Source organism: Syngnathoides biaculeatus, chromosome 2 (assembly GCF_019802595.1).
Source record: "Syngnathoides biaculeatus isolate LvHL_M chromosome 2, ASM1980259v1, whole genome shotgun sequence".
In the NCBI taxonomy this organism is placed as follows: domain Eukaryota; kingdom Metazoa; phylum Chordata; class Actinopteri; order Syngnathiformes; family Syngnathidae; genus Syngnathoides; species Syngnathoides biaculeatus.
Genome location: NC_084641.1, coordinates 18,074,796 through 18,089,379, shown reverse-complemented (window position 1 = coordinate 18,089,379; position 14,584 = coordinate 18,074,796). Strand labels below are relative to the sequence as shown.

Here is a 14,584-nt window from a genome sequence, read left to right as displayed (position 1 = left end):
TATCCCACAGCTCAATGATTTTGATACACTACATTTCGTTTAACAGTGAAATGGAAACCTGACGTAATAGACCAGGTGACTATGGCGGCACCTAACTAGTTGGCTACAGTTACTGAGTGCAATATTCCCTAACCAAGTTAAAGGATAGGGTTTGATTGCATTTCATGTTTTGTCATGTTTCATGACGATGGAAAGGGCATTATCAAAACCTACTCCACATATAAGACGTAAAAGAAAAAAAAGGAAGTACAGTGGTACATTAGACAAGGGAGAAACAAATCTCATCATGCATCACACCTTTTATTGCCAGGATTTAGGTCAGGGGTCTCAAACTTAATTAATCCGGGTGCTCCCAGAGAAAGTCTGGGTGAGTCTAGGAGAGTATCAAGGAAATCCACAAAAAAGCGGTTTTCAAGGGTTAATTTTTTTTTTTTTAAACGAATCCAATCTTATCAATTTGTATTAACAATTCATAAGATTATTGACCCTCTCCTATCTCCGGGATATACTGCTCAGCATGTCTGCTTGAGTAACGTTTCCTGAAATTGCCCATCTCTTCACAGCAGGTTTTGAGAAAAACACGACTGGAACCAGCTGACAGGAAATATCTTCTATCCACTTCGTGTCACTTCGGAATTACGCGATCAACCACGTGACTAACGCTGCTAATATGCTTTGCGTTGACGGGCATTTCGAAAAAGACTTATTAAAGCTGTGATGAGCCTGATCTATGCTCTGATAAATGATTATAAAAAAACAACAACAACAACAAAAAAACACCCCGGGCCACACTTCGGCAAAAAACGCACGGGCTGCACCCATACGAAACTTTGATGTCAAGTCGAGGGGCTGTAATATATCATTCTGCGGCCCTTGTCAACAACAAGGGCTTTCGTGCTCGGACGGGGGTCGCTGAAGCAAATACAAAAATTCCCGAAGTGTGAGGATTGTTTGAGAGAGAGAGAGATATTAGACCTGTTAGTACAGACATCTGGGAAAACAACTAAAGATCTTTTTATTGGTATTTCTAAAGGCAATTTGTTTTCCAGAAAAATTAAAGGTTTTGTACTATTAGGAGATTTTTTTTTTTTTTTTTTAAACACAGTACACAGTAAATCTTGTTATGAATAAGAGCATCTTTTTATACAGGCTGCTGCCACAAGCACACTTATTTCCTGAGGGTTTCATTTGGTGATTTCACATGAATAAAAAGTAAAGTAGTTAAATTTTACATTTCAAATTCAAATCCTGTTTTCTGTGGCATTTCAAATTTAAATCCTTTACTTCCATAGTAGTATACCTACCTACCTGAGGCATGGTGGAGGTAAGCGTACGTCCTGTATGTATTGCATAATGTTGTCTGATTGGTTTATCGCTGCCAGCGTATATAAAGTACATAGTAGGTCACCGTGTCAGCGCAAAATAGTCTGACAGTCAATCAAGCAGAATCCTGACCACATTTTTACAGATTTTGGAACGCAATGCACTCATATGGCACACTGAATTAAAAGGCACGCCATCGATTTCTGAGAAAATTAAAGGCTTTTACTCTATGTGCGCCATATAGTGGGGAAAATACAGCACTTTATTAAGAGGTACCAAAAAAATTAAAAAAAAAAAAACACTTTCTTTAAAAGTATGAAGTCACCACAAAGTGAGGGGTAATAAAAATCCTCAATGTGGTGGGGGGGGGGGCTTGGGTAGCCATTAATTATCACGATAATTGTTAAGAATCAAATCGAATTGAATCACAATGTGCCTGTGTTTTTTACAAAACCTTAGCTCTCTTTGTAACATAGGTCCTAATCTCCTAAATTTTTCTCGCACACGGGTCGTCGTGTCACATCCTGACAATATTTCATAATACCAAATGTTTACATTGGAGGTAACCTGTGGCTGATTACAACTGATTACTGGGGTGTCCTCAATTTACAAAAGAGGTCCATTCTCACGGTGGAAATGTAACTCAAATCCATGCAGCATTCCTGACTCGCCGTAATCTTAATGTAGTAAAGCCAAAAATAGAATGTGTATAAAATGATTTGAGGTGACAAATATAAAAAGAAAAACAGTGAGTAGGACAGTAATTGAACCTGCCTTCTTACGCTATGTTACAACCTATTCTTATGCCACTTTAAAGTACAATGCTACTCAAGACAAAGGTAAATTATGTTAAAGAAAAACCCAACTCTGGGTTTTATGGGATTGACATTGGACTTTTAAGATGTATGTCAAACCACAACACTTCAAAATTTCTAAAATAAAACCATGCACGCTCAGATTAAGGGGAGCAACATAGAAAATGTAAATGCAATGACTGAGCCTTGCAGTATACAGAAATATTAACCATGTGAGTGCAGCATCAAACATGTATGACCTTATTACTGGAAAAAAAAGAAAGGATAAAAAACAGCACGACCTGCTTCAACATTAGGATGAGGCGGACAAGAGAGAAAGGAAATTACTGTTGTCAATAAAGTAAAACAAAAAAAACAAAACAAAATGCAGCCCTATGGGGGCACAAACCAGTGCAATCTGTAGGCCGGTCCCAAGCCCGGATAAATGCAGAGGGTTGCGTCAGGAAGGGCATCCGGCGTAAAAACTGTGCCAAACAAATATGAGCGTTCATCTAAAGAATCCCATACCGGATCGGTCATGGCCCGGGTTAACAACGCCCGCCCCCGGCACTGCTAACCTGCAGGGCGTCGGTGGAAATTCAGCTACTGTGGGTCGAAGACAAAGAAGAGGAGAAAACCGGATACAGCGTCAGAAGAAAAAGAGGAATGCACAAAGCCTACAACTGAGTGTAGGGACTTTGAATGTTGGGACTATGACAGGAAAAGCACAGGAGTTGGTTGACATGATGATTAGGAGAAAGGTTGATATTCTGTGCATCCAAGAGAGCAGGTGGAAAGGTAGTAAGGCTAAAAGTTTGGGAGCAGGGTTTAAATTATTCTACCACGGAGTAGATGGGAAGAGAAATGGAGTTGGGGTTATTTTAAAGGAAGAGCTGGCTAAGAATGTCTTGGAGGTGAAAAGAGTATCAGATCGAGTGATGAGACTAAAATTTGAAATTGAGGGTGTTATGTATAATGTGGTTAGCGGCTATGCACCACAGGTAGGATGTGACCTAGAGTTGAAAGAGAAATTCTGGAAGGAACTAGATGAAGTAGTTCTGAGCATCCCAGACAGCGAGAGAGTTGTAATTGGTGCAGATTGTAATGGACATATTGGTAAAGGAAACAGGGGCGATGAAGAAGTGATGGGAAAGTATGGCATCCAGGAAAGGAACTTTGAAGGGCAGATGGTGGTGGACTTTGCAAAAAGGATGGAGATGGCTGTAGTGAACACTTATTTCCAGAAGAGGGAGGAACATATAGTGACCTACAAGAGCGGAGGTAGAACCACGCAGGTAGATTATATTTTGTGCAGACGATGTAATCTGAAGGAGGTTACTGACTGTAAAGTAGTGGTAGGGGAGAGTGTAGCTCGACAGCATAGGATGGTAGTATGTAGGATGATTCTGGTGGTGGGTAGGAAAATTAAGAAGACAAAGGTAGAGCAGAGAACCATGTGGTGGAAGCTGAGAAAGGAAGAATGTTGTGCGGCCTTGAGGAAAGAGGTGAGACGGGCTCTCGATGGACAACCGAAGCTCCCGGAAGACTGGACGACGACAGCCAAGGTGATCAAAGAGACAGGCAGGAGAGTACTTGGTGTGTCATCTGGTAGGAAAGGGGAGAAGGAGACTTGGTGGTGGAACCCCAAAATACAGGGAGTCATACAAGGAAAGAGACTTGCGAAGAAGAAGTGTGATACTGAGAGGACTGAGGAGAGGCGAAAGGAGTACATCGAGATGCGACGTAGGGCAAAGGTAGAGGTGGCAAAGGCTAAACAAGAGGCTTATGAAGACATGTACACCAGGTTGGACACGAAAAAAGGAGAAAAGGATCTCTACAGGTTGGCCAGACAGAGGGATAGAGATGGGAAGGATGTGCAGCAGGTCAGGGTGATTAAGGATAGAGATGGAAATGTGTTGACTGGTGCCGGTAGTGTACTAAATAGATGGAAAGAATACTTTGAGAAGTTGATGAATGAAGAAAATGAGAGAGAAGGAAGAGTTGAAGAGGCAAGAGTGAAGGACCAGGAAGTGGAAATGATTACTAAGGGGGAAGTCAGAAAGGCACTACAAAGGATGAAAAATGGAAAGGCAGTTGGTCCTGATGACATACCGGTAGAGGTATGGAAGCAATTTGGAGAGATGGCTGTGGCGTTTTTTACCAACTTATTCAACAGAATACTAGCGGGCGAAAAGATGCCTGAAGAATGGAGGAAAAGTGTTCTAGTTCCCATTTTTAAGAACAAAGGGGATGTTCAGAGCTGTGGGAACTATAGAGGAATAAAGTTGATGAGCCACACAATGAAGTTATGGGAAAGAGTAGTGGAGGCTAGACTCAGGACAGAAGTAAGTATCTGCGAGCAACAGTATGGTTTCATGCCTAGAAAAAGTACCACAGATGCATTATTTGCCTTGAGGATGCTCGTGGAAAAGTACAGAGAAGGTCAGAAGTAGCTACATTGTGTCTTTGTGGATCTAGAGAAAGCCTATGACAGAGTACCAAGAGAGGAACTGTGGTACTGCATGCGTAAGTCTGGTGTGGCAGAGAAGTATGTTAAAATAGTACAGGACATGTATGATGGTAGCAGAACAATGGTGAGGTGTGCCTTAGGTGTGACAGAGGAATTTAAGGTGGAGGTGGGACTGCATCAGGGATCAGCTCTGAGCCCCTTCCTATTTGCAGTGGTAATGGATAGGCTGACAGATGAGGTTAGACTGGAATCCCCTTGGACCATGATGTTCGCAGATGATATTGTCATATGCAGTGAAAGCAGGGAGCATGCAGAGGAACAATTGGAAAGATGGAGACATGCACTGGAAAGGAGAGGAATGAAGATTAGCCGAAGTAAAACAGAATATATGTGCGTGAATGAGAAAAGTAGAGGGGGAAGAGTGAGGCTACAGGGAGAAGAGATAGCGAGGGTGGACGACTTCAAATACTTGGGGTCGACAATACAGAGCAATGGAGAGTGTGGTCAGGAAGTGAAGAAACGGGTCCAAGCAGGTTGGAACAGCTGGCGAAAGGTGTCTGGTGTGTTATGTGACAGAAGAGTCTCTGCTAGGATGAAGGGCAAAGTTTACAAAACAGTGGTGAGGCCGGCCATGATGTACGGATTAGAGACGGTGGTACGAAAGAAACAACAGGAAGCAGAACTGGAGGTAGCAGAAATCAAGATATTGAGGTTGTCCTTAGGAGTGAGCAGGTTCGATAGGATTAGAAATGAGCTCATTAGAAGGACAGCCAAAGCTGGATGTTTTGGAGACAAGATCTGAGAGAGCAGACTTCGATGGTTTGGACATGTTCAGAGGCGAGAGAGTGAGTATACTGGTAGAAGGGTGCTGAGGATGGAACTCCCAGGCAAAAGAGCGAGAGGAAGACCAAAGAGAAGGTTTATGGATGTGGTGAGGGAAGACATGAGGGCAGTTGGGGTTAGAGAGGAAGATGCAGGAGATAGGCTAAGATGGCAAAAGATGACACGCTGTGGCGACCCCTAACGGGACAAGCCGAAAGGAAAAGAAAAAGAAGAAGAAGAATAAAGTAAAACAATGGAGGAGGAAGTCTGACCTGTAAGAAGTCACGTGGCGGGCCAGAACCCCAGCACACACGTGGGCACGCACAGAGCCACGCACACACTTTTCATTTGCTCACCTCAAAACATGAACTCTCTCGACGCTAAGACACCGATGTCAAACTCAAGGCCCGGAACCCAGATCCGGCCCGACACATCATTTTATGTTGCCTGCGAAAGCAAATCACGTGTGTCAACTTCTATATGCCTAATAAAAATCTGTTCCAAAACTTCAAACTGTCGTATGAAATAAATAAGACATTGCAAGCATCGTTTTCTTGTTTTTGTTGCAAACTCATTGTCACAGTCACTTGAGCAGTGCATCTTGAGACCCCTGCTCAATCATTTCTAGTGAAAGTCCTTTAAAGTCCACTAACAATAGTCTGAACCAAACTAAGTAAACCATGAGAGTAGTCCCGGAACCACTACTGGGAGGACGATCCCTTTGCCAAACAATGTGATCACAATGTCTGTATCGCGTTGACATCTACTAATCTGACATGAGAATACAAATAATAAATTGCAAAAAATGAGCAAGAGACATTCAAAGCAGGATCATCTGAATCATCACTTCAAAGTTCATGTTTGTATATTTTACTATCAATAGTAACTACTATGTGACTGACCCTTACATTCGACCTTTGTCAAGAGAGTTACAGCTAAAAGTTTGATTTTGCATCAACAGACGTGTTAAAGGAGTTGACAGTTTGAGTCAAGAACTGATTACTTCCATTTCCATTATTTTCAAATGGAAAAATGTTTCTACATTGGAACAATTCAGGCCTGGGTTTGAAGTGTATGGAATGTGTAATTTCTAACGCAAATTATCTTATCTAGACGAAAATATATGTTTAACTGTTCCATAAAATGCATATCTTGTTTGATATTTTTACACAAAAATATAAGTGTTTATGACTTAAAGTCCGTGAATTTTGACCTAGTGTCTCTTACCTGCAAAATGACTCATTTCGTGGGCGGACCACTGATGTCACAAAATCTGGGATGGGCTGTTTTGGAACAACGATCAGCTGGGAGCCAATTGTATTTTAAGCATTGAGTGCCCAAACAAAAGAATAGGATACCGGCTTTCAGCTTAAAGTTTTGCGGTTCTGCTCAAGACATCTTGCGAAAACCGTGACAAAAATGGGGTTTGGACGGGTCTGGGTACTGTCTGGTTATGGCATCAGTTTACCACGTGAAATTATATTTATGGTGAAGTAAGTTATGACCAGCTGTTGCTTTCTTTCGGCTTGTCCCGTTTAGGGGTCACCACAGCGTCATCTCAGATGAACGCTCATATTTGTTTGGCACAGTTTTTACGCCGGATGCCCTTCCTGACGCAACCCCTCTTGGGGAGTGGGGGCCCCAGCTATAGCTCTCAAACGTGGCAACATTTTAAATGGATTATGTTCATTAAAGTGCTTATTTGTAAAAATATACAAACTTAGACTACGTTATCAGCTTTTGTGAGTTTTGGTGAAATAATATGTTTAACATGCAAAGTGGTTGTTGCATACCAAATCACTAAAGACACGGAGATTGCATTGCTAATTAAACCAAACAAGAACTTCATAAGCGCTTTCCAGTTGATACTTTCACCACGAGGTATATCCTCCACGATGGGTCTGACTGCTGTGTCGGCTTCTTCGTGGCCAGCTACTTCGTCTGAATTCGAACGTGTGTGCTGTCTAACTGGCGCAAATTGACTAACGCCTTCATAAAGCTCGTATTCTTCACAGTCTTCATGAGACCCTTCAGAATAACGTTCATCGCTCGAATTATCGGAAAATTCATCGGCGTTCTTACAGCGTATTCCTACGGGATCCATGTTGTTGTCACAACATCCTATGTCACACCCCTGATCAGCTTTCTCTGTCACGTTTCAGTCCTTTTCCGGCAGATGCAGCAATGTGCGATCATTTGTTGCAAATAATGGAAAAATAAAAATGTTTCTTTCATAACGGATTTAAGATTCGTATTCAGCATAAAAAATGTACAATACTAGCAAAAAAGTGCATTGGGGTCCTCACATACATTGGATTGGGGTCTACATCAATGTTACAGTGACCAAAGTGAAAGAAACCTCAACAGTTGAACAAGAGTGGTACGTTCCCAGATGCCCGAAGCTCCAGAATCCTGACCGGAAGTAGATGTGGTACTCCTGTCTGTCTTTAGGACATTCGACAGAGACCAGACAAGACATCTGGCCCCAGATTAGACCAGTGACTTTAAGACCAACTTAAGACTCCAGTGGCCTGGAACACTGAAGGGTTCCAGACTCAAACTATTAAAGCTGCTAAACATAAACATCAAGTTGACGCTATGAACCCGTTGACTGCCGACAGTGCCAACACGTGAAGTCTAGATGGGGTTGCAGGGGGAGTTGAAACATTCAACCGGCAAGAGTGAAACCATAAAACTCTCATTGCAAATGTGCTTCATTCATGGATCACTTATTTTTAACTTTCTTGTCACGCAAGTGAAAAGATATAGGTGAACAGTTAAAGATTGTTTTGTTTGTTTTTTTTTTTTTTTTTACATAAAGGAAATTTTGCTCCAACACAGCACCAGCTTCCCACATCAAAGTCATGATGTTTGTTTTGCTGCTTTACACCAACCCAATCAGGCGAAAAAGACTAAAATACATCACAAAACACAAACATAAAATATGTTACATACATCAATGTCATGATGTTTACGTTTTGCAGCTTTACACCAACCCAATCAAGCGAAAAAGGCTTCAATACAAAATACAAACATAAAATGTTACATAATCTTCTCTAACTCTTTTACAAAGGAGATTGCATTGCATAAAAATATGAACTCAATCAGCACACAAAGTGCAGTTCCTTCTGCACCAGAGCATTAACATAACTGGCTTACTTTAATGTATCTAACCCTAACAATTTTAACTAGTTCCTGCCTCAAGAGCAGCCAGACTCTTGAGGCAACATAATGCTGCACGGCTCCCGCAGAGCCAGAGGACGGGGAGTTTTTACAACACTTTCCAGACAGTTGAAGCATTCAAGAGCGTTAATAGATTTGTTCACAAGCTATTTTGTGTGTAAAAATGACTGACGACAACGCACAGATAGGACTATGGCACCTTCGAACTAAAAAAAAACACATACAAATGTAGTCTACATCATACGCCAAATGCCCCCCATTACAGAAGAACCTTTGAAACTGTACAGCATATAATTTTGAACCCAACAAAATGTTATACTGGGGTTCATCAGTTTATGATTGATGGGACTAAAAACAGTTTACGGTTAACCGCCTGCACTGAACTACAGTAGAACCTCACTTTCCATACACCGTAGTTTTGGCACAACTTGCTTTTCAGGCAACTTCTTACCTGCGATTCTCAGTTTGTCAACAGTTGCTCAAGTATCAACCAAAACTGTGTACCTGCCGCTCGTTTCCCAGCATTGAGCCTCACACAAAACATCTGATATGCAGACACACTTTTGTTTTCTTGTTGAGTATGCACAAGACAACAGCACGTTCATCACAATCACATTTTGAGTCCTTTTTTTTGTGCTTATTATGGAGTGAGACTGATCAGTATGCCACCAGGCAAGCAACACATTGGTTTTGATAAAAATGAGAAACTTCATACAGCAACGTTCAAAAACGCCAGATTCCCTTTCTAAACAATAAATATATATGTCCTATATCATCAGTTACCGCTGTACTTACCATTTTCTAGTAATTTGTGCCGAAAACAAAGGGAAATCTTAACAGTCATGCTCTTTACTCCTGAATTAATGTTGGTTAGTGGTTGATTACGAGGCGCTCCGCCTTACGTAGAAATCGAATTTGCGTCGTAAACTGAGGATCTCGCTATCGATAAAAGCGGAAAATGTTTCGAATATGTACGGAGCACAACTTGTGTCAAAATGATGGACACATTTGATCATTTTAGGAATGGAGACACCACAACAACGTATATGGGTGCTCGAGTACCATAAGAGCAAAAATCCCAAAAGAAAAAGCATATCAAGCCTCATGAGTAGTCATAGCTAATATTTAAAGAAGAAAAAAACATAGCAGTCACTTACTGAGCCTCAACTTGAGTCCGAGCCAACTCCGAGGAGGCGACTTGTGCAGGACTGAATTCATGCTCCACTTGTTCGGAACCATGGAGGCATGCGGTCCTGCTTCTTTTTTCCTCCTTTTTTTTTTTTGTTGTTGTTGGTAGTTTCGGAGAAAGTGGGGAACCCACACCGGTTAACGTGCAGGTTCGCGTACCGGTGCTCCGATGCTAATTGCTAATTTCCCGGCGAAGTTTGAGTTTGGCCAGCTGTCGGGTCAAAATCTCTCCCTCATTGTCCTGCACGCTCTAAGTGAAGCTCGGCTCGGTTCGGCTCGGCTCGACCGCCACATCACACCGGGCGCGTGGAAGGCGAAGTGTGGCCAAGGTGCGTGTTTTTAAAGCTAGCCTATGTCTTCACGTCAACTAAAACACGCACATTCTAACTTGTTGCCGTGGGTTAACGTTTAAAAATGAAATGCTCCTCGGTGGAATCGCCGTTCGTTGGGCTCGGCGTGCAAGTTCGATGCCCGCGGGGAGGGATCACTACAGAAATTAATCTCCACGCTGCTGGTTTTAAAGTAAACGTGTCATCTCCGAGAACTTTGAAACAAAGTGCTACTCCTTTTATAGCTTCGTGTGTTCCCCTGCAAACACTCGCCGACTGGCTTCCATTCATCCAAAGTAGAGATTTCCTCTTGCACTGCCAGGCCTCTAGGGGCGCTGAATCGCGTTTTCAGATAAGATGTCCTTTGTTGGGGAAATTTGTGTGCAGAAATAAATTAAATAACTACATTAAATACTACAAACAATAATATATTTATTGCCAAAAACAGGCACGTCTCAATAAATTACAATTACAAAACTTTTGTGTATTCCCGTAGTTCCCAGTCATTTATTTTATGATTTTATTTGCACAGGGCAGCACGATGAATGACTGGTGAGCATATCTGCCTCACCGTTCTGAGGACCAGGGTTCAAATCCAGCTTCGCCTGTTTGGGGTTTGCACGTTTTCCCTGTGCCTCCATGGGTTTTGTTGAGGTACTCCGGTTTCCTCCCACATCCTCAAAACATGCATTCTAGGTAGGTTAATTGGAGACTTTAAAGGTCCACTGTCGTGAAATGCATGATTTTTAGTACGTTATTAATGGAAAAAAACAGCAGCCGGTATGGACCCTTCTGTTTTTTCACCACAAAACATGATTTTGACATATGTGACTTTGTAACTCCCGCCATGAAAATCCTCTCGATGGATTTGTTTTCGAGAAGAAGCAGGAAGTGACGTACAGGGCAGTCGCACACTCAAGTGGACTCATTTGTTTCTATTAGTTTTACCTGCGGGAAGGTAGCTCTTTGTTCCTTCGTATTCGCCAAAAGTCCGGCTCGTTGCATTGCTGGACATTGCTCGAACAGTTGGGAGGATGGATTCGCTCTTCATATTTTTCCAAAAAACCCCGTTCGTCGTGAAAAATGGATTGCACGGGTGCAAAGGACGAGAGCTTCGTGGGTTCCAAATGACAGCTGGGTGTGTTTACAGCTACTAAAAAAAAAATAATAGTTAGCGGGGGGGGGGGCGTAATCTGTAAGTCAGAGGTGGGAAATGTGTCTGTGCCACCCCGGCCGAAGCCGTGATCGGCGGACGGACGCACGCCCCTAGCGTGGCTGGTCGCGGCGCCGGGCCGTGGTGGCTCATCTCCGCTTCGGAGGCGGATCGAACGGGGAGGCGGCTTGGTCGCGACATCGTCGTTGTCACTCGCGGACGCCGTTGTTCATCGCCACCGCTAAGGTGGATCGGACAGGGAGATGGTTTGGCCGCATGCGGTTTGGCCGTGATCACCATATCATCGTAATATTGCCCAGGTCACTTCGCTCGGTTGTGAGATGTTCTCTTCTTCGAAAAGAGCTTCCATGTCAGAAGGGGGGTGTTCATCTCCCATCGTAGGTGGCACAGCGTGTTTTCAGTGGCGAATGTCCGGGGTGACGTCATGGACAGAAGATGCAACCAATATGGCTACCATGAATGAGACTTCCGCAACTTTGTGCATGGATGACGCGCTCTCCGCTCATATTTATTTTTTTGTGTAGACATTGAAGTGAATAATGTTGTATGTATTTTTCACTACAATATCTATTTTAGAACGTTTATAGGCATGACACTCGGGCTTTAAATTTCCCATGAGTGTGTATGTACAGTGCGAACAGTTGTTTTTTTATATGTGCCCTGCGATTGGCTGGCGACGAGTTCAGTGTGCATCCAGTCTCTTGCCCAAAGCTAGCTGGGATAGGCTGCAGCACGACCCTCATGAAGATAATCGGAACAGAAAATAAATAAATGACTGAGACGATTTTAACTTACAGATAACAAGAACCCAAATTTTTGCCATCTCCCAGGACTACAAAGAACTTCATAAGAAACAGACAACAAACATGTTATCGTGCAAGTTAGTTTGGACTCCGGACTCCTTAAAAATCTTTGCTTGTGTTGAATGAATCGGTAAAATTAATGAGTTTCACTTTCGGAATTGTAGTTCATGTTTTGAGATGCATCTGCGTTCCACAGTTTCAAGGCAGTTTCTTGTGTTGAAAAATCTACTCTCAAAAAGATCTTTCCTCAAATGAAAGCTAATAAATCAGAATTGCACAGGCGTACCTCCTTTTGAGGAGGAGCCCAGGTATACGGCACATTAAATGCAATACTTTTTAAAAGGCATATGCTGTAACTGGTGTTACGCAGTGGATTATTCCAATTCGTAAAAAAAAAAATGCCTTAATAGCAATAGCTTGAACTGCACCTTTATCGAGATCCTCAAAAAAACATGCTGTGGCCCATGCACCACCTCTCAAAAAGCTGGACCTGATACAAGGTCTAAGAAAGAAGTCACAGTGTGTTTAACTTTTTGCCATTGCAGTCAATTTGCATTGGCAACAAGTGGTGGAATTGGAACTCACTCTATGTACATTACTGCCATCTAGAGGACTGGAGTGGATCCATAACAGCCTTTTCTTTTGTAGCTTTCATTTTTTTAAATCCATCCATCCATTTTTTTAGCCGCTGATCCTCACAAGGGTCAGAGGAGTGCTGGGGGCTATCCCAGCTGTCAACGCGCAGGAGGTAGGGTACACCCTGATCTGGTTGCCAGCCAATCGCAGGGCACATTGAGACAACCAGCCGCACTCTTTATCACAGCAAGGGGCAATTTAGAGTGTCCAATTAATGTTGCATGTTTTTGGGATGTGGGAGGAAACCGGAGTGCCCGAAGAAAACCATTGCAGGCACGGGGAGAACATGCAAACTCCACACAGCGAGGGCCAGGATTGAACCCGGGACCTCAGCACTTTGAGGCCAACGCTTACCAAATCGAATTGAAAATCCTTCATGTTACCAGAACTGAAAAAATGTCAAGCTCACACGACCAGTTTTAATTCTACATGCCAAAATTTGAGGAAAAAAACCGCCACAATCCAACCTGTAAGACACGTCCTCAACACGTCTTGGGAGTTAAGATAGCGGCCAACTGGCTTCAAACAATCGACACAACGCTAGATATGTATGAGCTATCCAATCTTTTTTTTTTTTTTTTTTTTTTAGATCATTGCGTGCAGTCCACTCGTGTGTCAATGGGCTTTTAAGTCGTGCTGTGTCGTGACGTCAGCTTGCTTGTCGGGGTTGGCAAGTTTGATGCTCTCCCCCAAGAGCTTTGCAAGTGTTTTCATTTTCTATTTGTGTGTTTGACTGTTTGTCCTGTTCAATAAACGGCGAAAACATGCACTGGCGGCTGATGGATTATTTTTCCCCCACTTCAAATGAGAAAAAATACAGTTGTCGATTAGAAGCCTATATGAAGGTACGTCACTCGGTTTACTTATAAACGAAGGCCTTTCTAGACACTTGCTGCTTATTGTTCATTCGCCGACGTGAGTGATAACGCTGGCGAATCACATGGCAATATGTTTAATAAAGTCCCGCCTCCGCCTGCAAGATGACTGCTGATTGGTCATTCCCCGAAGATTCCGATGAGAATGACAGAAGAATCTCCCGACCCAGGGATGAGGATGTGACTTAAAATTATTTTATGAAAAAGAAACGAGCGATGCGCTAAACGAATCTTTCAAATACATCTTTTTAAAGAGCTGATTCAAGTGAGTCAATGCACTAAAAAGAACTGCCGTGGCCATCACTAATTTGTGTTGTGTATGTATGCCATTTTCCACCAAAACCACGCTTGTTGATTCCATGTCGAGCCAGCGGGACTTTAGCAGCCAATCATATTGCAGCAGCCCGTGTTCTACAGCCAATCATATTGTAGCCTAAAAGGCGAGTGGGTTTCCTATTTGTCGGCGGCAACCAATGACGTAAAATAAAAACTAGATCGTGCACAGGCCCCTCTTACGTGGTAATTCGGCTTCAATTTTCGGCCAGGGCAAAACATTGCTTTGGGTACTATACGTGAAAGTTGACATCCTTGTAATTGTACATAATTAAACATAATAACATCAAATTTAATTGGAATATGTTGGGTTTAGGTCTTGTTGTGCTGTTAGCTGTCAAAACCATACAGGTGGTAGCAAAGAAGAAACTTCACCGATAAGTGTGTTTCAGTTTAATTTTCATAATTAATTATTACAATTATGAATGTGGAAAATATGTCATTACAATATTATGCGGGTCTGTACCTCCTATTACACGTGTATGTGTCAATATATCTTTTAAACATTCTTGGGTATGCTGCAAATGTTTAGATTATATTCAGGTCTCTAGGGATTCAAAACATTCCAAGTATTTAGATTTATCACATCGTTTTCCATAATAATAACTGTATATTTACTATACTTTGTGCCCTGACCGGAAGTGGCGGAACCAA

The 14,584-nt window shown here is 42.4% G+C and overlaps 1 protein-coding gene across 3 annotated transcripts in view; it reads right to left on the bottom strand.

The window, feature by feature from the left end:
• Window positions 1-10,445, bottom strand: part of plekhg5b (pleckstrin homology domain containing, family G (with RhoGef domain) member 5b) — a 75,858-nt gene extending 65,413 nt beyond the window's left edge. The window contains exons 1-2 of one of the 3 annotated variants that reach the window (XM_061838831.1): window positions 9,750-10,445; window positions 5,766-5,856 (exon numbers count right to left, since the gene is read on the bottom strand). Coding sequence is in view for 2 of the 3 variants with exons in the window: in XM_061838802.1 (XP_061694786.1) it covers window positions 9,750-9,831 (82 nt within the window). In the remaining variant the exon portion in view is untranslated. Of the gene's footprint in view, window positions 1-5,765; window positions 5,857-9,387; window positions 9,506-9,749 lie in introns of those variants that run through there. The other 2 variants (XM_061838802.1, XM_061838811.1) reach the window with 2 other exon arrangements.
• Between the last annotated feature and the right edge of the window lie 4,139 nt (window positions 10,446-14,584).